The following is a 25,247-nucleotide window of genomic DNA, read 5'->3' on the forward strand; positions in this document are numbered from 1 at the left end:
CTTCTTGAGCAACTGCTCCAAACTGTCTGCACACCTGTGGATGAAGTGTGGAGCAGCTGACAGCCCGGACTGATTGAACCCCTGGTTATATTAAAAGCAATGTCAGTTATATTTAGTGATTTTATTTTGGGCTTTTTACACTGCAGGTCACACCTACACATTCACACACTGAGTCAATCAGAAATACCTAAACCCATTCATACATATTCATACAAAGCAGTGGGAGCAACTTCGGGATATGTGTCTTCCCTAAGGGCCAGTTGTAGTTGCGATTCTAGAGTGTGTTGGGGCCGTCCAACCAGCGTTCATCAACGCTCCCTCCTGTTCCTTTTTCTCTCCTATAGACAGTTGTTCCTCTTCCTTTTCCTTCCGTGACTTTCATTGACAAAATAAGCAGGGCTACGAGAGTGAGTGTTATCAGATGGGGGGCCCCTTAGGGAGGTTTCCTACTGTCATTGCAAAATTTGCACATTTTGGGCCACTGCTTTGGTTTTAAGCAAAGCTACTGGTCTGGGACCCTAAGCAGTTGCCTGCCTTGCTTGTGGACAAGCAGCGCCTCTGCATGTAGCTGCAGGAGATGGGAATCAAACCCCGGACATTCCGGTTGAGAGAACGACACAAAAAAGAAGCTGAATTATTTTCCTGATCACTGGAAAGTTTGCACATCACATCTCTTATAAATACTACGGCGTAGTTACCAACAACTCTCAGCAGACAGTTTTTGCATCACTTTCATTGGTTTTGCTGTTACCGCCGCCGTTTGTGATCAGATGCTTTTTTGCAATAAGGGTTAATTGCATAGAAATTTACAAATGGACTTGAATGGTAAATTGACTTGAGCTTATACAGAGCTTTTCTAGCCTTTCCGACTACTCAACGCACTTTTACACTGCATGTCTCACCCACCCATTCACACCCATTCACAGACTGATGGTAGTGATCACTATGTAATATCATCCATTAGAATTAGCTAATCCCATTCATACACCACCACCGAAGCAGCGGGCGCAATTCAGGGTTGGGTGTCTTGCCCAAGGACACATCAGACATGTTGCCCAGCTGGGGATCGAACCTTGGACCTTCCAGTTGAGAGACGACAACTCTACCAACTGAACCACAGCCGCCCTGCGACTTAACAATGGCTCATTTAAAAACCCACAAACAGACCCGATGCACAGAGACGCTGCCTGCTCTGCAGTGCAGTCAGGGTCGATTTACCACCCTGGGCGTGTTGTTTTAAGAATTAGACCGGGTCTCCTTTTGCTTCATTTGCACAGCTCTAGCAGGCGCAGGCCGGCCCCCAGCATCTAAAACATTCTGCCCAACGTTAGCTTGACTGTGGATGTATGAGTCCACATGTTTTCGTCCCATGGTTCACTGCAGCTGTTGTGTAAGACTGAAGATAGAGACAGATAGAGGTATTGACTGAAGTTAATCATCACTAACTTGTTTTTGACTTTATCTGCCTCCTGCGTGTTCATGAGTTACTGTACAAGTGTTGTTTTTCTAAGTGAAGCATCACTAACTTGTTTTTGACTTTATCTGCTTCCTGCGTGTTCATGAGTTACTGTACTAGTGTTGTTTTTCTAAGTGAAGGTTTCTGAGAACACAAACAACACAATTTTCTGGTGGTCTATCAGAGTGACAGATTATTTTATGACAGCATGTGTTGTTGTAGTTAAAATCGAATAATTTACAGTTCCACATCACAGAGATATACAGAACATGCTTTATCTTTATCCGTCTGTTTGCTGCAGCTCGGTTAAACTATGACTCGAACTTCAACAGGACAATCATTTACTCCTCGAGTTCTGAAAACATCGTCTGAGTGTTCTTGTTTTTTAGGTAGTCTTATCTGAGGAAATTATTACCTCAGAGGTAACTTACTGAGAGAGACTTCATGTCCTTCTGCACATTTCTTATCTAACCTGTATTTTTTAACTGTGCTGTTATTTATTTATCTATAAAGGCACTCCGAGAAATGTAAAGGTTTTTATGGCTCCAGAATGGCACCAGCGAGTAAGCAGCCTGAGATCCTACGGCAGGAACCTCCTCTCTGTTCCCTTCTCAAACTTAAAAACCAAAGGAGCCCAAGCGTTTGCTGCTCGGGTTCCTCGGCCGTGGACTTGTATTTTTTAGTAGGGTACACACTACAAGATAATCCAGCTGATTTTGGGCTCTCATTAAATGTTTAAAATGTGTTACGTTGTGATCATCTTAAACATGTTTATGTTTCTTTGCATTTTCAAAAAGTCCCCGGAATCATTTAATGACGCTGAGATGAAAATGGGTTTGATTTTATATCTGTCCAGTTGGTAAGAATCCTTGACTAGACTAAAAAACGTTCCAAGAGTTTGAAAAAAGTTAGAAACCTTCAGCTGCAGCGTGGAGCGAGCGTGCAGGTAAAAAGCATGAAGGGGGAGTTGTGCAACATCATGGAGGACAGAAAGTTGCATCAAAGTTGAGTTCTTATCAGCTGTGTGTAGCGATGAGTCCACCCAGTTTCAAAGAGGTGACATCACAGAGGGTCCCGTCGGACACTCACCCACTGTCAGACGTCAGCAGTGATGCGTACAGAGGCTTGGTCGATGCTGTCTGGTAAATCCAGGTGACGCAGAAAAAAGATAATCTGCTGCTGCCCTATCTGTGTCTGAGATTACTTAATACTATCAGAATGATTCATTAATGATGAATGTGACATTTATTTCATTCACACTGCCCTCAATAATTTATTTCAGGAGAGGATCTAAATGATATATTTCACAAAAGCTCTTCAGGTAATGATGTGTCAAAGGGTTTGAAATCCAAGGTGCAGAAAATACATCAACAGAATCTCATCAGTAACAGACGTAAAAATGTTTGACCAAGCAGCAACCACCGGAGTTGAAAAATGAAGCCAATTCTGAAGTGTAAAATCCTGCAGTTCCTTGGGTGTTCACTAGAGGCTGGCTCCAAGAACACAGGAAGTCACATACACACCCATTCTAAAAAGCCTGTTTTTACAGCAGAGATTAACATGTTTACAGCCTGGTTCAAAAAAACAAACAGGTCTGATCAGCTCATGTCTCGATCGACACACACTGTACGGGGGGTGAATGTTTTGATGACTCATCAGTTTTGATTTAATGAAGGATAAGAGTTATTCACAATAAGGCGTGTATCTGACCTGATTGACAGGTGGGCGCGGTGTAACGGTTTGTCAGGAGGTTTAAAACCCGCCTCAGCTCCAGCTCTCAGCCTGTCGTTAGGTTGACTGAAAGTTAGACTGAGACAGCATTTCCAGCATGGAGAACGCCATCGATGGGACTCCAGCGCCCCCTGCAGGAACAGACGGGGGACGTCACTCAGGCGTCGCCCATTAATATTTACAGTCTTTATACAGAATACCCTGTGATGGTTCAATCAAGTTAAGTCAAATTCAATTTGAAGTTGAAACCCTTTTAAAGTCATTGATGAAGTTCCTCCATGAAAGATTTGAGAGACAGAAACATTTGGGACTCTTTGGTTGTCAGTGAATATCAGCGTAAAAGGAGAATCTGAATATAAGGTCGGGGAGAGTGGAGATGGATAAGGAGGTAAAGACTTTTTGAAATAAGAGATAAAACCTGATATCAGCTCTCTGTTACCTCACCTGGCTTCCCGCACATGAATCTCCAAAGATATGTGCAGTTAGTTAGAGTAATATATGTGACCGTTTGGATCAGTTGTTTCAGAAACAAGGGGCGCGTTACCCTGCTTGGCCCGGTACGTTTGGTCTCAAGGTTCAAGGTTCAAGGTATCTTTATTATCCCCGAGGGGCAATTTGATGTACAGCCAGCAGTAAAAGAGGAACAGCCAACAAACAATAAATAAAACAACACTACCAAACAACAAAAAGACAAAAAAAAACCTCTCAGGTCACTTCCTGTCGAACCCTGGATCAGTTTGTGAGCAGTGAGAACGCAATCATTACTCCAGTAGTGTAAGCAGCAGCAGCAGGAGCAGCCTAGGAAATGTAGTAGTAGTTGACTAAAACTTAGTTAAGGACTTGGACGTGGTCTGGAATGACTGAGACCTGACTTAGACTTTGACTAAGGAAGTTGCTCAGAGTCTGAATTCTTAACTGAGGGAGGCGTCCTGACGACGTATCAGACTGGTAACTTGGAATTTCCGACTTCCGAGATCAAATGGAATGCACTGAGAGATACTCGACCTGCCTTTCATGAACTCGAGACTTGATGCAAGATTTACGACCTGCACTTGTCTGTAATGACTTGTGACTTGGACTTATGAACAGACTTGTGCAGAAAGTATGTTGGAGATTAAATATAAACTTTTTTTTTGGACTTTGAAAAACGATTTGCCTTGAAATTGAATTTGAAACACCAAAAGACTTGACTCACATTCTGAACGAGTTGTGACTTTTCTTTGTCAATAGACTTCTTCAGACAAAAACACCTGATTGAGACTTTTAATACCTTGAGACTTGGACTTGTCTGGAACAAGTTGGACTCGCTATGTGGCCTGGTGTCTTCTTGCAGGTCAAGATCATCATCAGCTGGGATTAACCTGACTAATGAATTTCCCTCCACTTGGATCTGAACCAGTTCAAATCCCGATGACTAATCGATTTATAAATGGACTCCACTCTCCTCTGTTCCTGCCAAGTCCCTGCGTCAGATCTCTCCTCAGATTAAGGTCCACTCTCTCTGCTATCTAAACGACTGTCCTTCTTGCAACACAGTTGGCAGCCTTCCCTCTGGACAAACATTAAGGTGGTTTAATGGCTCACTTGGCAGAAAGAGACGAAGAGTTACATAACCTCCTCATGTTGTAATATTGAGCATGTCGATGAATACAGTAATGACAGGAATCCAGGTGAATCACTGAACCTTATTCCAAAGATCACTCTGGGATCATTTAAGTGATTTCACTAACCAATGGCCTTTAAACCTTTTTTCAGTGCAACATTTCAATAATTAAAGGTCACATATTGTGCAAATGTTTCTCTGACTCTAATATGTGTCTCTAGTCTGTCTACAAACCCCCCAATGATGAGAAAAGTCCATCCTCTCCATCTTTTCCCTGCTCCACATTTCAGAAAATGTGTGCTCAAACAGGCTGTTTGGAGATTTTCCCTTCATGACATCACAAAGGGCAGTAACCCCTCCCCCAGGTGGGTGACACTCCCACAGCTAGGTGTTTGTTCTGCCCTCTGAGTTTGCCTTCTCACCGTAAACAATAGGACATGGAGCGAGAAAGCACCAAGCCACCCAAGCCCTTCCAGAGAGGGGGCGTGGTCAGACACAGCTCATTTACATATTTAAAGGTACAGACACAGAAACAGCCTGTTCTGAGCAGGGCTGAAATAGAGGGGTTTATAGGCATGATCAAATACAGGATCAGAGTGGATTTAGAACAAGAAACTTCACAGACATGTTTTGAGGAGATCTGAGACTTATTTACACTGAAGAAGAGGAGGATATGTGACCTTTAATGAAAGATCATAACATTTAATATCATGTTCCTCTGAGGTTAAATCGTACTAAAACTTAGATAGATTTGGATTAGTGAATTACCTTTCTCCTCGGCCTCATCTCTACTCTGTCTTTATTGTACATGAGTAAATATTAGCGTGCAAATATTAGCGTGCATATTTGATGGGGAACACGGTAAACATCATAGATGCTTAACATCAACATGTTTCAGTGTTTTCAGTCTCAGCATGTTTGCACGCTGACAATAGATTTTAGCTCCGAGCACAGAACACTCTCTCTTTTTTTTATCCTCAAGGCCTCAGATGTTGATCTATGTTCCCTGAAATCAACATGAGAATCTGCCTTTAAGGGATCGCTCACCGAGGCAGAATGAGAACTTCATGTGAAGGGGACTGCATAGAGGATTGACCCGATTTAAAATGATAAAATGGGTCTTTTGGGCGCCATCCAGGCTACTTAGAGTCAGTCTGATCGACGGCCCAGGAGGCTGGAGGTGTCCAGACAAAGATGGTGCCCTTTAGCTTTGGAGTCGACACAAAGGTTTTGGTCTGTGATGCATTTACCACTGTAGGGAAATAAAAGGCGGGGATATCCCCTTCATCCCTAGTCTGTTTGTCTTGGGTGACCCCCTCCACTTGAGGTTATCTAACCCCAGGCCTCGCAGACTGGACCCAGACTGTCCTCAAGTTAGGGAATGGAAAGCTTCCTCTGCAGCAGCACCTCTCTCTCGCTGGCCACACGATCAACATACAGGCTGCTGTAATAAGAGGGAAGAGCGTGGGGCCCGATCACACAAAGACGAGTCGCTCCAAAAACGTCTGAGTGCATCTGGGGGGAAACAGCTGGGCGCGCCTGTGGAGCGGTGCTGTGTGAGCATACGGGGCACCACATAAAATAAGAGGGAAAAATTGTTTCCAGCAAACGCAGCGCTCTCGTTGTTGCTTTGCTCCCTGATGAGGAGGGAAATATTAAAACAAGCGGAGATGAAGACACCTACTTGATTTGATTGACCGCTTCAGCCAAAAGTGAAACTGAGGAGCGCTGCAACTCCACGTCTTGAGCATTTTTTTTACTTTTATGCACGGCCAGAAACCACACTCGTTTTTATAGTTTAACTAAAATAAAATCAACATATTCTAAACTGTGAAGTGATGTGAGGTCACGTTTTAATCTCGTGCCTGATAAATTAAAATTAAAAAACGTTTTCTACTGCTGAGACATCACCTCATTAAAACTCATCACACCTTCATTGGTGTGACATCACACAGATGGGCGGGGCATGCAGCAAACAGGAAGTTGTACTTGGAGGGCATGAGGTAAGAAGAATGACAGGAATTTACATGCTTTTCTCCTAAATCTCAAATCATTCCCACAGCTGTAGCTGCACACACCTTAAAGGGGAGCTTATTAATAGTTCACTTCTTTAAAATGTCGGCTGAAAATGTGTTTGCACGTGTTGACAGGCGGTTTGTTGTGTTTCTAGTCGGAGCAGCATGGTTGTTTTAGGGTGATTGGGAAAGAGGCAGAAGGCTTCTCCGATCAAAGAGGATTATTCAGCAATTTAGAGGAATTGATACTGAGTGTTGACAGATTTAAATGTTACTTCAAATCAAAGCTCATCACAGAGTCATGGGTGATAAAGAAAAGGACAAAGCTAGTGGTGCACCGGGTCAGAAGATGTAGCGGAATCAGGCCGTGATTAAGTTCAGAGGTCAAATGTTGATGCAGTATAAAAATATTTTATTCAACAGGAACGTGTCTCCGCGTTTCGACTCAACTGAGACACGTCCCCGTTGAATAAAGGATTTTTTTACAGCATCAGAGCGCCTGTCCGTAATCAGGACAGTCGTTTTTCATTCGCCAAAAGCTCATCCCAATTTAAGGCCCTTTTTTCCCCCCATTCCCTTTTTTTCTAGTCTGGTGTTGCTGCACGTTTTGACATATAAAAGCAGCTCTTAATGAGAGCGCAGATGACCCAGCAGTTACGTTGCACGACCCGTGTACAAAGGCTTCAGTCCTCGTTGCAGCGGCTGTGGATTCTAATCTGACCTCGGCCCTTTGCTGCATGTCATCCCCCTACTCTGTACTCCCCCAACATTTCCTGTCTCTCTTTGGCTGTCCCGTCCAATAAAAGGCAAAGAAAAATAACTTAGAAGGCATTGTGGGTAGAAGTGGAACACAGGTGTGATGATGGTTTATTAGTCTGAAAAAAGCTGTCGAGTGAGGCTGACAGACTGGATGATGTTTTGTTTGTCTGATGTGCCATCAATATCAGAGTTTATAAGCAAATTGCGCCGCCTGCTGGATTCTTGCTGACATTGCATGGATGACAAAAACGGGTCAGTCAGCAGCAGAGGTGGAGAAATGGACAGTTATGAGCTGAGAGTACTTCACTCTCTGTGCTTTTATTTTGAAATGTTTGTCCTGTCTTAAGCTGACAGTACTTTACTCTATGTGCTTTTATTTTGAAATGTTTGTCCTATCTTAAAGGGGCTATATGTAACTTTCAAAAATACTGCGTTTGTAGCGATACCGCATGGCCATAAGGCGAACTGCACCAGTAACCTGTTGCTCGCTCTCCCTCGCGCGCTCGTCATACGTGCTCGTACGTACACAAACGAGCATCATTATCGACCGCGAAACACTGGATATTTACATAATGTTTACAGAAGCGATAAGTGGTCATACACATGTGAAAGTCTGTGAAGGAGTCTGTGTGTCTGTATTCATTCTCCATCCTACAAACGACAGACTCGGCAGGCACTGGCTGAGAGCAGGAGTGTGTGATGAGTTTGTACTGTTGATCTCTGTAAACAGAGCGGACTGAGGACGTTGAGAAAGTGCATAAAATGTCACTTCCTGGAGCTTTCGCGGAAAATACAACCCGGGGAAAAATGTTATACAGGCAACACAGATAGACAGTGAACCTCTACTTTTTCACATCAGTTAACCGTTCGCTTATTAATATAAAAGCAATAAAAAACGATTTATACATGTAAAAAGTTACATATAGCCCCTTTAAGCTGAGAGTACATTACTCTCTATGTGCTTTTATTTTGAAATGTTTGTGCTGTCTTAACCTGAGAGTACTTTACTTGCTGTGTGCTTTTATTTTTGAAGGTAAGGCCCTTCCTGGGGAGTGAAGGTTAGGACATGAAGTTAAGCCCAGAAACAGGAAGTGGTAAGGGATCCCAAAGTAAGGTCAAACAGCTCAAAGAAATGGTAACAAAGGTCAATGTGTGATGTCATTTCTTGGTCTTGACTTAGTCTTGATCCCTACATGTCATGGTCTTGGTCTTGATCCCTACATGTCTTGGTCTTGGTCTGGACTCGGTCTCGGTCCCGGTTGTTGTGAGATCTCGATGAGAGGCCGCGAGGCACAAACAGTGAAAGAAGCAGAGTCAACACGGATGTATTTATAAAAGTTTTTTTATTTATTTTTTAAATCGAAGGCTATAACTGAAATGTGTCCGATTCATGTCCACGTTCTGAGACAACAACAACAACAACAACAACAACAACCATAAACCATTGTTGAGGAGAAAACAACAACGTAGAGCGCCCGGTATAAATAAAAACAAAGAAAGCCGTTATTATCGTTAAGTAGGCCTCTATATAAGTGTGTGAGCCATGCGGTGACAGAAAACAGACGGGAACACTGATTGAAGAGTTCTGAACCTGCGGCTGAATCTGAAGTCTCACGTCGACATGCTGACGAGAAAAACTCAACGACAGGTGGAAGACTTCTACGATAGTCACGATCTCATCCCATAAGACGTCCAGGCTGCGTCTGAGCGAGCACACGTAAAAAAAAAAACTGCAAAAAACGAAAGTGAGTGTTGGTCGTCTATTTAACGTCAACATTGTCAGAGGTGCGGCGCCGTGCAGCGCTGATTCAACGAGCAGAGTGAGCGGGAACAGAACGCCACGATGAGCAGAAACACGAGGGAAACCGTTTCTCTGACGTTTATCAGCGACTCGAGTTTGAGTTACGGAACGAGTGAAAGCAAAGAAAATACAAAAAAGATAAAGATTCAAGTCAGGTGTGACTCTTTGCCTTCAGAGTCTTGTTGAGTCCTTCTTTGGAAATGTGTTGAATGGTGCCGAGATCAGAAACACTTCGCTGTAGTCCGACCTCTGGAGGACGCCAAGGCGTTTATTGTTTTACTGTGAAACACGTTTTGTTTTCTTTTTATTGCAGCCATGTTGGATTTGAGTTCTCGTTTACTGTCGATTTGCATCCAAGTAGATGCTTCAACTTGAAGCTGAGATTTAATTTGACTTTAAACACCATCCAAGGTTAAAGGTCACATATTCTCCTCTTCAACCAGTGTAAATAAATATAAATATGCACGCTAATATTTGCACGCTAATATTTACTCATGTACAATAAAGACAGAGTAGAGATGAGGCCGAGGAGAAAGGAAGGAAGGAACATGATATTAAATGTTATGATCTTCCATTAAAGGTCACATATCCTCCTCCTCTTTTTCAGTGTAAATAAGTCTCAGAGCTCCTCAAAACATGTGTGTGAAGATTCTTGTTCTAAATCCACTCTGATCCTGTATTTGATCATGTCTATAAACTCCTCTATTTCAGCCCTGCTCAGAACAGGCTGTTTCTGTGTCTGTACCTTTAAATATGTAAATGAGCTGTGTCTGACCACGCCCCCTCTCTGGAAGGGCTTGTATGTCTCTGGCTTTCTCGCTCCATGTCCTATTGTTTACGGTGATAAGGCAGACTCAGAGGACAGAACAAACACCTAGCTGTGGGAGGGCCACCCACCTGGGGGAGGGGCTACTGCCCTTTGTGATGTCATGAAGGGAAAATCTCCAAACGGCCTGTTTGAGCACACATTTACTGAAAAGTGGAGCAGGCAAAATACGGAGAGGATGGACTTTTCTCATCATTGGGGGGTTTGTAGACAGACTAAAGACACATATTAGAGTTAGAGGATCATGGTGAAGTGTGTTTAACAGAATTTGTGACCTTTAAAATCGGATGCATTGAAGTTCACTCTGGGTTGAAAACTTTCAGCTGAATCGTCGACAAAATGTTTCATCTACAGTTTCATCAGCGTGTTTGAGGGTTCGTCGATCCTTAACGTGTTTTTTCTGAAGTCTCCGTTTGAACCCCGGACACCAGAAGGCACACGAGTAGACGCTGGGCCGGGGCGCGGAGAAAATGGTGATTAGAGAATTAAAGGACAAATGTTTCTCAGGACTGAACGAGAACGAGAGAGACGACAGTGGTGGGTTAGCACGCTGAAACACAAGCCTCGTCCTCGAGGAACTTCATTATTTGAAACTGGCACTTAAAAGTCGGCGTCCCGTTGAACGACAGCGTGTGTGTTTGTGTTTGTTAGGTAGTCTTCAGTTTTAAACTCTCAAAGTTGGTGATAAAACAACAAAAAAAAACTAAGTTTGTGAGATCGATGGATTGAAGTTAAATGAACTTTTTGTTCTCAAGTGAAAAAAACAACAAAAAACAACAATAAAAAAGTTACATTACGCACACTACGTTAAAATAGAACTAATATTATCAAAAAGGCAAATAGTAGGTGTATTGCAACGCTCTCTGCGGCATCACTATCAAAAAACATCATCTTCATCATCATCATCATCATCATCATCATCATCCAATCATCGTCTGAGACAGTAAGGAGGCGTGGCCTGGGATGATTGACAGCCCAAACTAGCCACTCACATTTCGCCCGTCTCAGCGTAGGCAGGCACACTTGTACGACATAGCAAAGACAATATAGATATATATGTATGGTAAACGTTTCCAATGGAGACCACCAGCCGGCCAATGGAGGCGAGGGCCGGTCTTAGAGGAGCTCCGTCATTGGACAGCAGGCATCTCTAACAGGAACAGGAAAGAGCTCGTTCAGAGACGGAGAGAGGAAGGAGTGTGTGTGTGTGTGTGTGTGTGTGTGCGTGCGTTTGTGAGAGAGATGTTATTCTATCTTGTGTGGTCCTCAATAAAAAAAAAAAGTGTATGAATGAAGCTCACCTGTGAGTATGTGTGTGTGTTGAAGGTCTGGTTTCTAGGTGCGTTTGTTTAGTCTGAGTGTGTGTGTGTTTAGTTTTTGTCTAGACAGCTGGAGGTCTTTCCCAGGGCAAGTCAGAGTACACACACACACACACACACACACACACACACACACACACACACACACACACACACACACACACACACACACACACACACACACACACACACACACACACACACACACACACACACACACACACACACACACACACACACACACTCTGCTGTGGGAAAGACCTTGTCTGCTCGCTAAACAAAAAGTCACACTGCATTCAGGCTGGTTTGAAGCAGAGAGACCCACAGAATTCGGCGTTTTCTTTGCACTGATTTGATTTGAAGGTCAATGTCGACTTCACGATGGTTCTTGTGTTTTAATACTTCATAATAAAACAGAGAATTTAGAACATATCGATGGTTAAAGAAAGACAAAGCGAACCTGTTGTCACCTCTCTGCGTGTAAACAAAGGCGTGTGTGTGTTTGTGTGTGTGTGCAGGTAGAGCGCTGTATCGTCTGCGTATGGGCGAATAAATGTGTGATTCTCCATCCTCTCCTCTCGTCTTTTTTGTTTTTGTATCGTCAGCCAGCGCAGGTTTCCCTGAAGCGAGAGATTAATTCTACAGTCTTTACTTTTGACTCTACCTACATAAATCTACCGACTACTCTCCGCTCAGCGTCCGTCCAGCCTTCTGATACCCGCTGCAAACCCTCCACAGCAGGGACCCAAACCGTTAAAAAACTAAAGGGGGGGACAGCCAAGTCCGAACACAAGATTCATCCTGATGGAGGGAAAGAGGAGACACAGGAGAGGGAAGGTCAATAACGTATCTAAGCCCGTCGGTAGAACCGGGCTCAGGATCTTGTTTTTTTTTTGATTGAACGACTCGTCACTCCTTCGGCTGCTTTGGGTCAAGAGATTCTTTAAAATCGTTTCTTTTTATCTTCAAGTGCTCAAATTAAATTTAAAAAAAGGAAAGCAGAGACTGTAAACAAAACAAGAGAAAGACATGACTTTTGATTATGAGTTCTATTTTTGTCTTTTTCTAAATCACTGAAGTCCAATCACAAATAAAAAACCTGATTTGACGGATGGATGCAGCTCCGGAGTTTTAAATTTGTTAAAATATGAACAGAAGTTTGAGGAGTGATTCAGTCTGCTGTGTAACCATGAGGACGAGATAACAACATTCCTCGAATCCTGGATTGTAAATTATTTTGGGTTAGGAAACAAATTTGCTGCTTCAGAAGCCGAAAAAAACTAGCTTTTATTGGACAGCAGCCTGAATCATTTTCACCCCGATGGTTTTAAGAATCTTTAAGATTTTTGGAAATAACTTGAAAACCATTAAAATTTCTGGTCTTTTAAAGATGACGAGTAAATTAACAGAAAATCTCTAGAGACTCTGATGCAAAGTTGAAAGATCTGCAGCTCGGAGCGCTCAGAAAAAAGACGCTGGGCGCTGCGCCTTTTCTCCAGGCGACCGCTTTCTGCTGCAAACGCTCTCTACTCAGACGCTCTTTACTCTGAGAAAAGACGCTGGCGCTCAGAATAAAACGCCAGGTGGACACGGGGGCCTGTCTGTGATTCGTTTCAGAAGGAAAGAAGACAAAAACATTTGGGATTCACTCGATACTATCACTTTTTTTGGCCATTTGTCTTTCCTTGTCTTATGCAAATTCGAGCCGAGTCAGTTTTGGGGGTCTTGGCTGTGGTTTGGTTCCGGTCCCTGTAGAGGGCGCTGTTGCATAAAGACTGGACTCTAAAGATCGCTGGCTTTTCTTTGCGCCAACATGTGGTCCCTTCACATCTACCAAACATATTCTGCATATTTTCATCAGCTACGATTTCACCTTTTATTCCTTCAACTCTTCAACGGACGACCCGCGACAAGGCCGCCATAAACACTTGTGTCACTTTTCAACACTTCAGTGTGTCTAGCTTCTTGACGACCTGTCTCGTGCTGCATTCAGCGCACAAAAAAGTTCTGCTCCAAAGCTGCGAACATGATGAGAGAAAGTGTCTTTTTTTATTATTGAGAGATGTGGGTTTTTATTTCTCAAATGTCAAAGGTTGTTTTATAAGAGCGGCAGCAGCACAAAGCGGAGAGATGCTCAGTCTCCAAAATGTCTAAACTGTTATTATTAAAAAAGATTTCAGGAATGCTCTCTGTGAAAGAGACCAGACATTCAATGCCACTGTTTAACAAAGCGCCCGCTCAGCGCCACCGACTGATTTTGGTCGGCACCAGAAAGTGTTTGGAGGGTGGAAGAAGACGACTGAGTCACTTCAGGACCTTGTGTCTTGTCTGAAGGGAGCGTCTCTTCTGACTCCACGTCTGCGCTAAGAGGGGGGGCTGATTCAAACAGACGCACAAAGCTTCAAATGACTTTGGAGCAGAACTTTTTGCATCCGTTCAGAGCGGCTCAATGATTCAGTGAATTCAAACTAAAAAAAAAAAAAAAAAAGTAAAGATTTGCACCGAGTTTAACGCCCGGCGCTGGCTGACAGGAGATTGTGGACTCTCTCCTGCTGCAGTAAAGTGCTCAGAGATGCCTGTAAGGGGAACGAGACCTTACCAGAGGGGTGTGTGTGTGTGTGTGTGTGTGTGTGTGTGTGTGTGTGTGGACCCAGCAGTGCACAGACAGCGTATCACTCTCTCAGGACCTGTTGGGCACTTGGCTTTCTTTCCTTTTTTAACACGTGTCCCTGGATCTACATCCCTTCTCTCTCTCTCTCTCTCGCCCACAAACACAAAGATTTTGACATTCAAATAAAATCATAAACACAGTCTCTAGTCTCTAAATCACACATTTTCTTGATTGGTTCAGACGTTCGTTTGGATGAGGCAGAAGTCTGATGAGCAAACTTGTATGTGCTTTGACTCGTTTGGTCGAGGTAGTGACAACCAGCTTTGGGATTGGCTAACGATTTCTGCCAATGGGGTAAAAGAGAGAGAGAGAGAGAGAGAGAGAGAAAGACAGAGGCAGCTGAGTTTTCTGATTGGGCCCACAGGTTCCACGCTGACTTTTCGGTTTTCGCTCTCAGGACTCGGACTTTTGCATAAAAAGGAGGGATTTGTTTCTTTCATCATCAATGGTTTCAGTAACGTTTGTTCCCGAGTGCGTCTGTCGAGCTGAAGTCAGCTGATCTCCATGATATGTGTCGTGATACTGCCGCTGTGCACTGAGTGGTCCCGCCCCCTTCTGGTAAACGTTTTCAGGGTCTCATTCGGTCCATCTACGCCTCCATGGCCGCAGCTCCTTCACAATCAAAGTCTCTCACTCACGCTCCATCTGCTCATTCTAAAAAAATAGTGCAATTCTTTTTCAGCATTTATATAAATAACTCTAAATCGTCCGGTCGGCTCTCAGTCTGCATACATGTGTGTGTATATACACGTAACATCTATATTTTCAGCGTGAGAGTCGGCACCTCAACAGATCACTGAAGTTTCTCTTTTTCTCAAACTAGACGACAACAAACAAAACATCTTTAAGTATCTATCAAGTGTATAAAAATACCTCCTCTGACCTTCTGTTCCTCGTCATATTGCAGATTGTTTCTGTTTCTCTGGGGAACAGTCTTGAACTTTGTGCAAACCTTCTTCAGAAAACATCAAATTAAAAACAACAGGGGGGGGGGTTAAGCAAGGACTCCTGCACCGGTTGGTTGATATAAGGCAGAACATTTAGCTCGAGGACGTTCAGCACGATGCTAAGCTAGTTACGCTAACTAAACCTTAAGTCTCTCTGGAGATATTCTAACGTGCCATTTGTCCAAGGGAGTGCAGCTCATGGTGCAGGAGTCACTGGAAATGGAAAACAAATGAAGTCAAAGCAGCGACTGGGGGATTATCACTAAAAAAATAAAAAAATAAAAACCTGGAAGAACCAAGAAGATTGCAACGTTTCGCCATTTTGTCTGGAAAGGAAATGTTTTTGTAAGCGCGAAGAAGACAAACAAACAAACATGTAAATATTTATAATGAATGAACTCTGGATAGGTCAGTCTGATAGGAGGAGGAAAAGGACGAGGCGTTCCTCCTCTGATGTGCTCTGCAGGAGGTTCAAGGCTTCCAGGTGTTCTTACCTATCCAGAAGCCGGCTCCATCCCAAAAGTCCCAGGATGATCCGGGACACTGACCAACATGCCCGGCTGAAACTACAACTAACCAGCCCTTAAACCGTTTTTTACCACAGACCAGGTCGTTCCTCTTTTGCTGAGGAAACTTCCCAGGCGGCGAGCAGAAATAGTCTTGGAATAACGAAGCCGTTCTGTCACACCTGCTGGGGCTTCTGGGATTTCTCCTTTGTGTTCCTGGCGTTCCTGTTGTCCACACTGCCTCGCCGCTGAGGTGGAGGTCGGAGCAGGCCGTGCATGAACGAGGACGGCGGTGGTTGCGTGGACGACACAGTCCGATGGTGGTGGCCGGGCGTCAGGGACGTCGGGTGGTAGTAGTGGCCGATCACCTCGCTGTAGGTCGGGGGAGCGCCGTCTACTCGAGAGCCCGGCTTCTGCTGCCGGGACAACGCCTCCTGGGCTTCTAGCACACTGACGCCGGAGTGGACGCTCGGCGGAGGCGCCTGCAGACTGTAAGCAAAACAAAAAGGGTCAACACCAAGATGGAGACTGAATCTGTGGGAGCAGGTTTGTCAGAGGGATCAGTACCTGGCCTGCAGACAGGAGCTGGATGGGTCAATCGGGTGGGAGTCGAACACAGTCCTGTTGGGCGGCGCTCGCACCGACTCGCGGTTCAGCTCCATCTGCTGCTCGGGGTCTCGGAGCTGCAGCGTGCAGGGTCCCTGGTACGGCGGGGGCTCCTCCCCGTCTGAAAGGCAGATTGTGGGGGGGAGGTCGATGAGGCTCTGGGGCAGGTAGGGGTACGTGGGCTGGAAGCGACTCGGGGCATACGTGTGCTGGAAGCGCTGGGACTGCAGAGCGGGCTGGGACTGAGGCTCCCTCTGCAGATAGGACGAGGGGGCGGGTCTGTCTGGAGGGCGGGGGCTGTACACCTGGGCGTGGATGAGGAAGAGCATTGGAAGAGTTGTTGTACATTTAGTTCTTGGTTCATTTTGTTAGATTTGTAGTTCTTGTACAGACTGAATGGTTAAGAAAAACTGACCTCGTGTAGACCGCTGTTTGTCCCCGTCGCCTCAGAGGACCACAGACTGCCCTCCTGAGAGAGAGAGAGAGAGAGACAGAGAGAGATAGAGAGACGAACCCATTACCAAAATGTCTTGTGCATCTTTTCATGATTTAAACCATTCATTTTGAAAGGTTACAGCCGCAACCTTCCCGGGGTTTCGGTCTAAGCGAGTGACACGCCTGCTGCACATAAGCCGGAGTGGATGGAGACGACAGGAGGAGAGACACCTGCAGGAACTCAAATCTTAACAAACATATTCATCTCATTTTTAGTAACATATATTTCTTGTTTCACCTGAATTCACCTGACAAATCCAGATCAACATTTTATTTCAAGATATAAAGCAAGTTGATCTGGTCTTGGTCTTGACTCGGACTCAGTGCACTCTGGTCTCGTTCTGGGATAGTGTGGTCTGGACTACAACACTTCCACCAAGCTGTGACAATCAAGCAACATCGGTGTGATGTTGACTTTCTAGACTTTTTCTGTTGATCTTCCAGCAGTGAAAAACCACACCGAGTCACATAACACCTGATAGGATGTCGAGAGCAGAGTGTACATGGATTTGATACCGTGTTTGTCCACTAGGGGGCTCTGCTGCCGTGCAACAAACCCTGAACTCTGAGTGAGGCCTGCTCTCCCTCTGCAGCATCTTTAAACCTCAGTCCTTCCAGAAACATAAACCTGTACCAGTTTCTGGTCTAAATCTGAAAAGTGGGCTCAAATGTTGTTATCGTCTTTGTGTGTATTCAAACGGGCTGACGCTACACGGAGTCACAAGTGGACTGATTATTCCCTGAATAAACGTGTCTCTGTCGCCCGAGCTCTCAGCGAGGAGAGGACAAAAGCAGCTCTTTGCTTCGGCGATAATGTTTGTCAGGAACTTTTCCAACTTGTGTGTGTGCAGCTTTTCTGCTGCCTGTCTGTGTGTCTGTCTGCTAATCCAAATTAACTAGGACAATGACTCCCCAGAGCTTATCAGCAGCTCCGTCTGAGTGTGTGTGTGTGTGTGTGTGTGTGTCTGTGTGTCTGTGTGGGTGTGGGTGTGTGTGTGTGTGTGTGTGTGTGTGTGTGTGTGTGTGTGTGTGTGTGTGTGTGTGTGTGTGTGTGCACCATTATGCTTCATCCTTTACTCATATCTGGAGACACAGAACACACACACACTTCAGTGATTCAGTAGCAGGTGATTCAGGAAGTGAAGTCATATGTTTGCAGAAGCCTCAGGTCTGAAGTCTGTGTGTGTGTGTGTGTGTGTGTGTGTATGTGTGTGTATGTGTGTGTGTGTGTGTGCCACTGCAGCCTCTAATGAAGACGTGAGTCAGTGCGTTAGCGTTAGCCTGCGGCGCTGTTTCATCGCTGTGATCACTTCCTGTCACTCTACTGCTCCTCAAACTCCGACTCTCCTCTTCTCATTACGAACTCTCCTCACCGTGACTCAAACTCTGATCATGCGGCTCAGAACCTCCGATGTTTTGAATATGGTGGTTATGAGTATTTATTCCTGTGTCCATCTGTTCATTTCTACTTGTCTGATGTCGGGTTGCGGTGGCATTTGTTCTTTTTAGAAAGACGCGTTTTCCTTCTAATCACAGAAATGACTTGAGAAAGAAGTCTATCAGTGGTGGTCTTGATTGGAAATCTGGAGTCCACCCAGTCCGAGACGAGACCGAGACCTTCAAAAAGTGGTACTCGAGACCGGTCTTGGTCTGGAGTACTACAACACTACCTTAAATAACATGAACAATGTCGTTGATTCACATGTTTAATTCATATGAAAACATGACAAACGGCGAGGAATATATTCCACGCCTGTGTACGAGTATCATGAGGTGTGAATGTGTCGTGTCTTACGTTGGCCAGGGGCAGGTGTCTCCGGCGTGCGGGGGCGTGTCTGGAGAGGATGGAGCGAGCTGATAGGCGGTAGTGGTTGAGCAGGCAGGTGATGACGACCACCATCACCATCATCACCACCACGATCACCAGGATCTGGACGAACTCCAGCTGGGCTGCGGACACACAAACAACGATCACGGTCACTTTAAAGGTCAGTGCTGCTCGGTCCGGATTTGGAAACATAGCTGATAGGCTACTAGAACCCTGATGATGTCATGATGATGTCATCGAGGTAAACTCTATGATAGGTGGGGGTTCATACTAACACTCTACTTTGAGGTTTCTTACACAGGTCTTCACAAATACAAAATGTTTTTCATTCTTAAGTCAACTCTACCCAGCTGCATTATGGGAAGTGTAGGCACTTCACTCTCTTTGCATCGTCTGCAGTGTGTTGGCTGAATTCCTTTTGCAAATCCCAAAAACTAAAGAAATCAAAATACTAAACAATATCAAAAAGGAGCTCGTCAAAAGCTGTAAGTATTTGGGTTTTCTCTTATCGACTGTGAGCCGCCTCTAAACTTAAAGTGTCACATATTCTGTAAAATCCACTTCCCCCGTGTTTTTTTTTAACTCTAATATGTGTCTCTAGTCCGTCTACAAACCCCCCAATGATGAGAAAAGTCCATCCTCTTCGTCTTCTGCCTGCTCCACTTTTCAGAGAATGTGTGCTCAAACAGGCTGTTTGGAGATTTTCCCTTCATGACATCACAAAGGGCAGTAGCCCCTCCCCCAGGTGGGTGACACTCCCACAGCTAGGTGTTTGTTCTGCCCTCTGAGTCTGCCTTCTCACCGTAAACAATAGGACATGGAGCGAGAAAGCACAGAGACACCCAAGCCCTTCCAGAGAAGGGGCGTGGTCAAACACCGCTCATTTACATATTTAAAGGTACAGACACAGAAACAGCCTGTTCTGAGCAGGGCTGAAATAGAGGAGTTTATAGGCATGATCAAATACAGGATCAGAGTGGATTTAGAACAAGAAACTTCACAAACATGTTTTGAGGAGATCTGACACTGAAGAGGAGGAGAATATGTGACCTTTAAATCGTGAATAAAAAATAATAATAATTTAAAAAAACACCCCCACTGTGACTTTAATCAGCTGAGAGTCAAACCATCAACAAAATAATTTATGTTCTTATCGTGTTAAGAAACAGAAAACAGGTTTCAGTCACTGTCCAGACACACACACACACACACACACACACACACACACACACACACACACACACACACACACACACACACACACACACACACACACACACACACACACACACACACACACACACACACACACACACACACACACACACACACACACACACACACACACACACACACACACACACCAGACCAGACCAGAGCCAGACTAGACCAGACAGGCCGAGCTTTGTTTAGAGACAGCCTGCTCTAAGCCCCCCCCCTCCCCCTACCAACACACACACACACACACACACACACACACACACACACACAATCGGAGCCTTTTTTCTCACTCTTTATTTCTCGGGGGGCAGGCAGGGGTCAGACAGGAGAGCAGAAAGCAGCAGACGGGTTTCAGACGCTTCTCACACACACACACACGTTACGCAATTCTGATCAGTTTGAGGTTACACAACACGAAGACACACACACACACACACACACACACTCCATCATAACCTTAAATATAAAACATCTACGATTTTTAAACCTCTCTTTACGACGTCTGACACCATTCATTTCTTTAACTGTTGACACGTCAGATCGATAACAGAATCAAGAATCGACCTATAAATATAACAAACTGCTCTCCGGGAGTCGGAGTTTAAATGTCCCAAAACAACGTTAAAGTAGTGAAAGCGTCGATATAAACTCAGTAAGTTGGGTTTTAAAAACACAAACGCTGTCTGCTGAAATCTCTGAATCTGACTTTAATGTCCGACTTTCACCCTCAGCTGCTGCTTTTCAACACATCACGATCCACTGTCTTCACATTTTATCATCACACGAGAGCACCGACGTCTGATTTTACACATTTATATCCTTAAAAAGCTTCTTGATTCAAGAGTTTTTAACCCAGTTGTTCGCTCCGGAGAGTGATCATGCCGAGCAACGCTCTCCTAAAATGTCTCGTCTCCTTTTTCATTGCACTTTATCCTGGGAATACCGGCTGCTGTATTTTGTGTCACTTCTAAATGTTTCACTATGAAACAGTGCATTTTGCTCCTGTTATTTCCATTTCCATCTATATTAAAAAGGAAATAATCTTCAGAAAAGGTAAAGGGGTAATAAAAAGTCTAAAAATTTAAATTCTGGTTGGCATTTTTTTGTTTTGGATTTTGAAAATTTCAACAAATCAGATGATCGAAAAAGACCAAGTACTAGTTTTCTGTTGTATCTTTCATCACAAGAAGTTCACTGATTTACACAAGTCTTAACCCAAATTGTCTTTTTTTAATAATCTGTAATTTGAGCACAAAGGGATTAATAGAAACGTTTGTTCATGTTTTATGATCGGATGATGGCGCTTTAAGAGCCACTCTGTGCGGCGCCGGTGGACGAGTGGTACGGAGGCTGTAGTCCTCATGGAGGGCGGCCTGGGTTCAAATCCTCCGTCCCTGCATGTCATTCCTCTCTCGTTCTAATGTCTGTCTCAAAAGGAGCCACTCTGTACTCGTGCTTGACAGCAGACACGTTTCAATCTTATTTTGATCATCTTTAAATGAGTTAATCTCGTTTTTATTCTTCTTCAGCTCGTCCTGCAAACGCTCTTTTCTCATCACAGCATTGCTTTCCTTTCCTCTATTTTCATCAACGCTGCTCAGGGCAATGCTTATTTCTTGCAAGACGACGAAAAAGACGGAAATTTTTAACAAGAACGTGTAAATATGTCTTCCAGCTATGGGGGAGGGATGGGGATATAGAGTCAGAAACTGGGGGGAAAGAGAGAAAGAGCGAGGAATGACATGCAGGAAAGGAGCCACAGGTCCAGTTCTAACCCGGGACGCCAACATGGAGGACTTTAACCTCTTCACATGGGACACTCGGTCTAACCGATAGGTTAACGGCGCCCGCGTCTCACAGCTAATTCATCGTCAGAAGCCGATTTCCCAAGTGAAGCCATCGAGAGCTAATGCACTCAGGAGGACTTAAAGTGAGCGAAAGGCAGAGACTGCAAAACTCCCTCTACTGACCGTCTCGTGCTTCAAATCCTGCAGGTTTCCTCTGCACTGGGAAAAATCTGAAATTTAGCTTTTTAGCTGTTAACTCATTTCCAACACTCTGAAGATGGACACTTCCTCTTTTAATGGACGAGTGAGACCAATGATCTCAAACCTCTTCAGCCCAGAGTGCGAGTGTTTTCACCGAGAATCATCCTCACTCGTCTTTGTTGTTTTTATTTCTGCTTTTTCTTTCTATATCAACGTCTTCGGAAAGGTTTGAAATGAAACGTCAACAAACATCACAATACATATTTATAGACTCAGGAGACAATGCGCCACTTTCCTCATTTAAAACCAGAGTTTTTAAGTGATGAAGAGAAGTTATAGACAAGATATAATCACGTTAAAACATGTGTGGGTTGCCAGGTTGTTCAGGGAACTCATGCAGAGAGAATCATCCGCCGCAGGTTTAACGTCTTTATGACAAGTAACAAAAAGTTCTCAAGGATCAACAAACACACAAAACTCAAAGGAGAAGGGTTTTGTTTTTTGCCACACGAAGCTCCACGTTCAAAAAGAGTCTCAACCCGACAAACATTCAGTTTCCAAAGATGCAAAACACAAACGCAGAAAACCTGGACGATTCAGAAGCCAGATGAAAATCTAAAGAATTTAAAGCTCCTATTCTTTCAGTCAGCATTGATTAAACAGACAATAAATCCATGTCTGAAACACGGAGAGGATGCATCCTGGTTTTCTGTTTGCTGACGCAGAGAGGATGAACTCACCGCACAGTTGTGTCTGAACACAGTTCTCATGGTTGTGACTTCCTGCTGAAGGCTGCATCGTCTCCACGTTGTACCGACCGAAACGTTCCCCCGCTTTAAAAGTTTGTTACTCCAGAGTTTCTAACCTGCAGATATTTCTCCGAACTAATGCAAAAGAAAAGGAAAACAATCTAAAAAAAAAAAACAAAAGTCCCCGCTGCAGGAGAAGTCCAAACTACATGTCCTGAGGATGCTGCGGCGCCGTGCGTGCCTGTGTCCTCACCGGCTGACACACACACTCTGACGCTGCACCGAGCTTTGTCTGCTACTTTTTCTCACACACATTCCCACACTGCCCAGACACACACAGACTGAGGAAACAGCTGACCAGACCCCCCGTCTGCACCGCCACCTCCACCACCCAATAGCTGTGAACAAAAGGGGTCAATGTGAGGGAGGAGGGGAGAGAGAGGAGGGGAGAGAGAGGGGGAGTGGTGGGAGCGTCTGGGAGACACAGATGGGTCAGAGGGACGGGCAGAATAATGATGAGAGAGAGAGAGAGAGAGAGAGAGAGGCAGGCGGAGGAGGGGAGGCCGATACAGGAACTTTGTTTTGAGTGATGAAAAAACAAAATTGAAATCAATAAACTTTAAAACTGACACGTGTAGATGGTTTGTTTGCGTCGCTGCAGCCTCAGAAAGAAGCCGAGCAATGATTTCATTTAAAGTGTTATTGCAGAGGAATATCTATCTTCAGGGTGTTGTTTTCATCCCCTTCCCTACTGTCTTAAACGCCTCAGCTCTGCAGATAAGATGTTAAATATGCAGCTCTGGAGCCGAGCAGGGTGCATTTGTTCATGTTGCGGAAGGACGCTCCGAGATCTGAACGTGCAGATTAAGCTGCAGCAAACTCGGCCTCCACGATTCTCATGTTTCACCTGGAAGACGTTTGTCAGAGATGTCAATCAGTGCCCGCCTTTCAGGAAGTGTTTTCTTTTTTGCTTTTGCGGGTCTTAATTCTGTTTGTAACGTTTGAGACGATGACGGTTTAAAGAGAATTAAAGGAGGAGTCAGTAGAAATGTTTGTAAACACAACATTCAAACTGGTCCCCCTCCTCCAGAAGCTCACCCTCCCTGCAGGACGTAGTGTGTACTACAGCCCGACCGATTAATCAACCAGCCAATAATATCGGCCAATATCAGCATATCCAGTGACTATATGTATCAGCTAATTTTATCTTAGATATGCGCTGATATTACTCGATTTATTCTCCAGTTGAACAGCATTTCTTTGTTATAAATCTTGAATCTAAAGTGTTTGATAACTGAGGGATCAACACAATACATGTGGTCATCTATATCTATCACTACAGATCAAAGATAGATCTAAGGAAGATATCGGCCTGTTTTTGGTATCAAAAAGTCGGCCCGGTTTTTTTTAGACTTTAAATTAATTATTGTTTCATTAGTTTGGCGTCATTGAACGCAGCATGTGCAGGTTTGATGCAGTTATGAGGGAATTTCATAAAATCTTGCCGTTTCCCTTCAGCTGCAGCTTCTGTGATTTGATGTGTCATCATAAGAAATACTCTGAGTCAGAGTGTGTGTGTGTGTGTGTGTGTGTGTGTGTGTGTGTGTGTTTCAGCCTGCAGTTAAACTTGTCAGCTCCCAAACGTGGAGGTCAGCAGGTCACTGAGCAGACCTCCTCTCTCTCCTCTGCTCTATCTTTTCCTCTTTTCTCCAATTTTTTCATCGCCGTCTGTGAATCCTGCGTTACCTCACTCCTTCCACTTTGCAGCCTCACAAGAAAAATCATTCTCTCGTGTTTTTTTTTTTGTCTTTTGTTTCCATCCAGATGTTCTGCACATTCTGCACAGGCTTCTCCAGGAGAAGGTGTAACAGGATGACATAACAGTACCGATGCACCGAGTTTTCCACTTTAGCAAAGCAGAGACGAATTCTCAGCTGCACATAAAAACACGTCTTCTTCTTCTTCGTCTCGTCCTGTCCTCCCTCGGAGGTTTTTTAGCAAACAGAATCATTTTGCAAAGAAGATGTGTTGTGCAGCAAGCTAAAAAGAGTTGGGCTCAATGTAGCACCTTCTTCATATTTGATTAGAAACATGCAGAGGCTTTTTAGGTCGGGTACAATCACTTCTATCTGAACCAGTTCTCTTGCCCGCTTCCATCGCTGCAACACCTGTTGGTTTGACCTGATAACTGCTCTCATATCTGGCAAACCGAGGGGCGTCCAAAACGGTCGTGTGGGGGTGTCTTAAAACCGCCTACCTTCTCTGGTCCAAACAAATCCAGAGCATTCAGGACCAGAATCTAAAGTTAGAAGGAGGACATACTGGCTGCTGCATTGTTGTCAGAGAAGCCAGCACTTCTGATCATATAGTGAGGTCACTTTATCATTTCACTCTCTACACATCTCACTGATTGGACCTGTAAACTTGGCTTGATGCATGATGGGAAATGTAGGATTTAGATTTTTTTTTTTTTTTTTTAAATATTAAAGTCCTCATAGCGGCCTCTGGGGCAACACTTCTGTTCTTAAATCTGTCACACTCACTCTCCTGTGAGTCCTGTGATGGCGCTGAAGTACTTTCCTACATCCACAGTTTTCCTTCATCGTACAGCTCAGATTACTGACCTCATCTTTCTCTGCACTAAAGTTACACGTCTTTTACAAGTCATAAGAAATCAAGCTCATAAAGTGTTTTTACTTCTTGGGCTGTTTCATGAGGCTGCTGAT

At 44.3% G+C, this 25,247-nt stretch overlaps 1 protein-coding gene across 2 annotated transcripts in view; it reads right to left on the minus strand.

Moving 5' to 3' along the window:
• Nucleotides 1–8,890: 8,890 nt before the first annotated feature.
• The window catches only part of pmepa1 (prostate transmembrane protein, androgen induced 1), a 33,463-nt gene continuing 17,106 nt past the window's right edge, over nucleotides 8,891–25,247 (minus strand). Inside the window, exons 1-5 of one of the 2 annotated variants that reach the window (XM_061041822.1) lie at nucleotides 22,513–23,568; nucleotides 18,531–18,685; nucleotides 16,656–16,709; nucleotides 16,202–16,545; nucleotides 8,891–16,123 (exon numbers count right to left, since the gene is read on the minus strand). In XM_061041822.1, coding sequence (XP_060897805.1) covers nucleotides 15,811–16,123; nucleotides 16,202–16,545; nucleotides 16,656–16,709; nucleotides 18,531–18,685; nucleotides 22,513–22,570 — 924 coding nt within the window. In that variant the 5' untranslated portion in view covers nucleotides 22,571–23,568 and the 3' untranslated portion in view covers nucleotides 8,891–15,810. Of the gene's footprint in view, nucleotides 16,124–16,201; nucleotides 16,546–16,655; nucleotides 16,710–18,530; nucleotides 18,686–22,512; nucleotides 23,569–25,247 lie in introns of those variants that run through there. The other variant, XM_061041821.1, reaches the window with a different exon arrangement.

This window comes from Labrus mixtus, chromosome 7 (genome assembly GCF_963584025.1).
Source record: "Labrus mixtus chromosome 7, fLabMix1.1, whole genome shotgun sequence".
Classification (NCBI taxonomy): domain Eukaryota; kingdom Metazoa; phylum Chordata; class Actinopteri; order Labriformes; family Labridae; genus Labrus; species Labrus mixtus.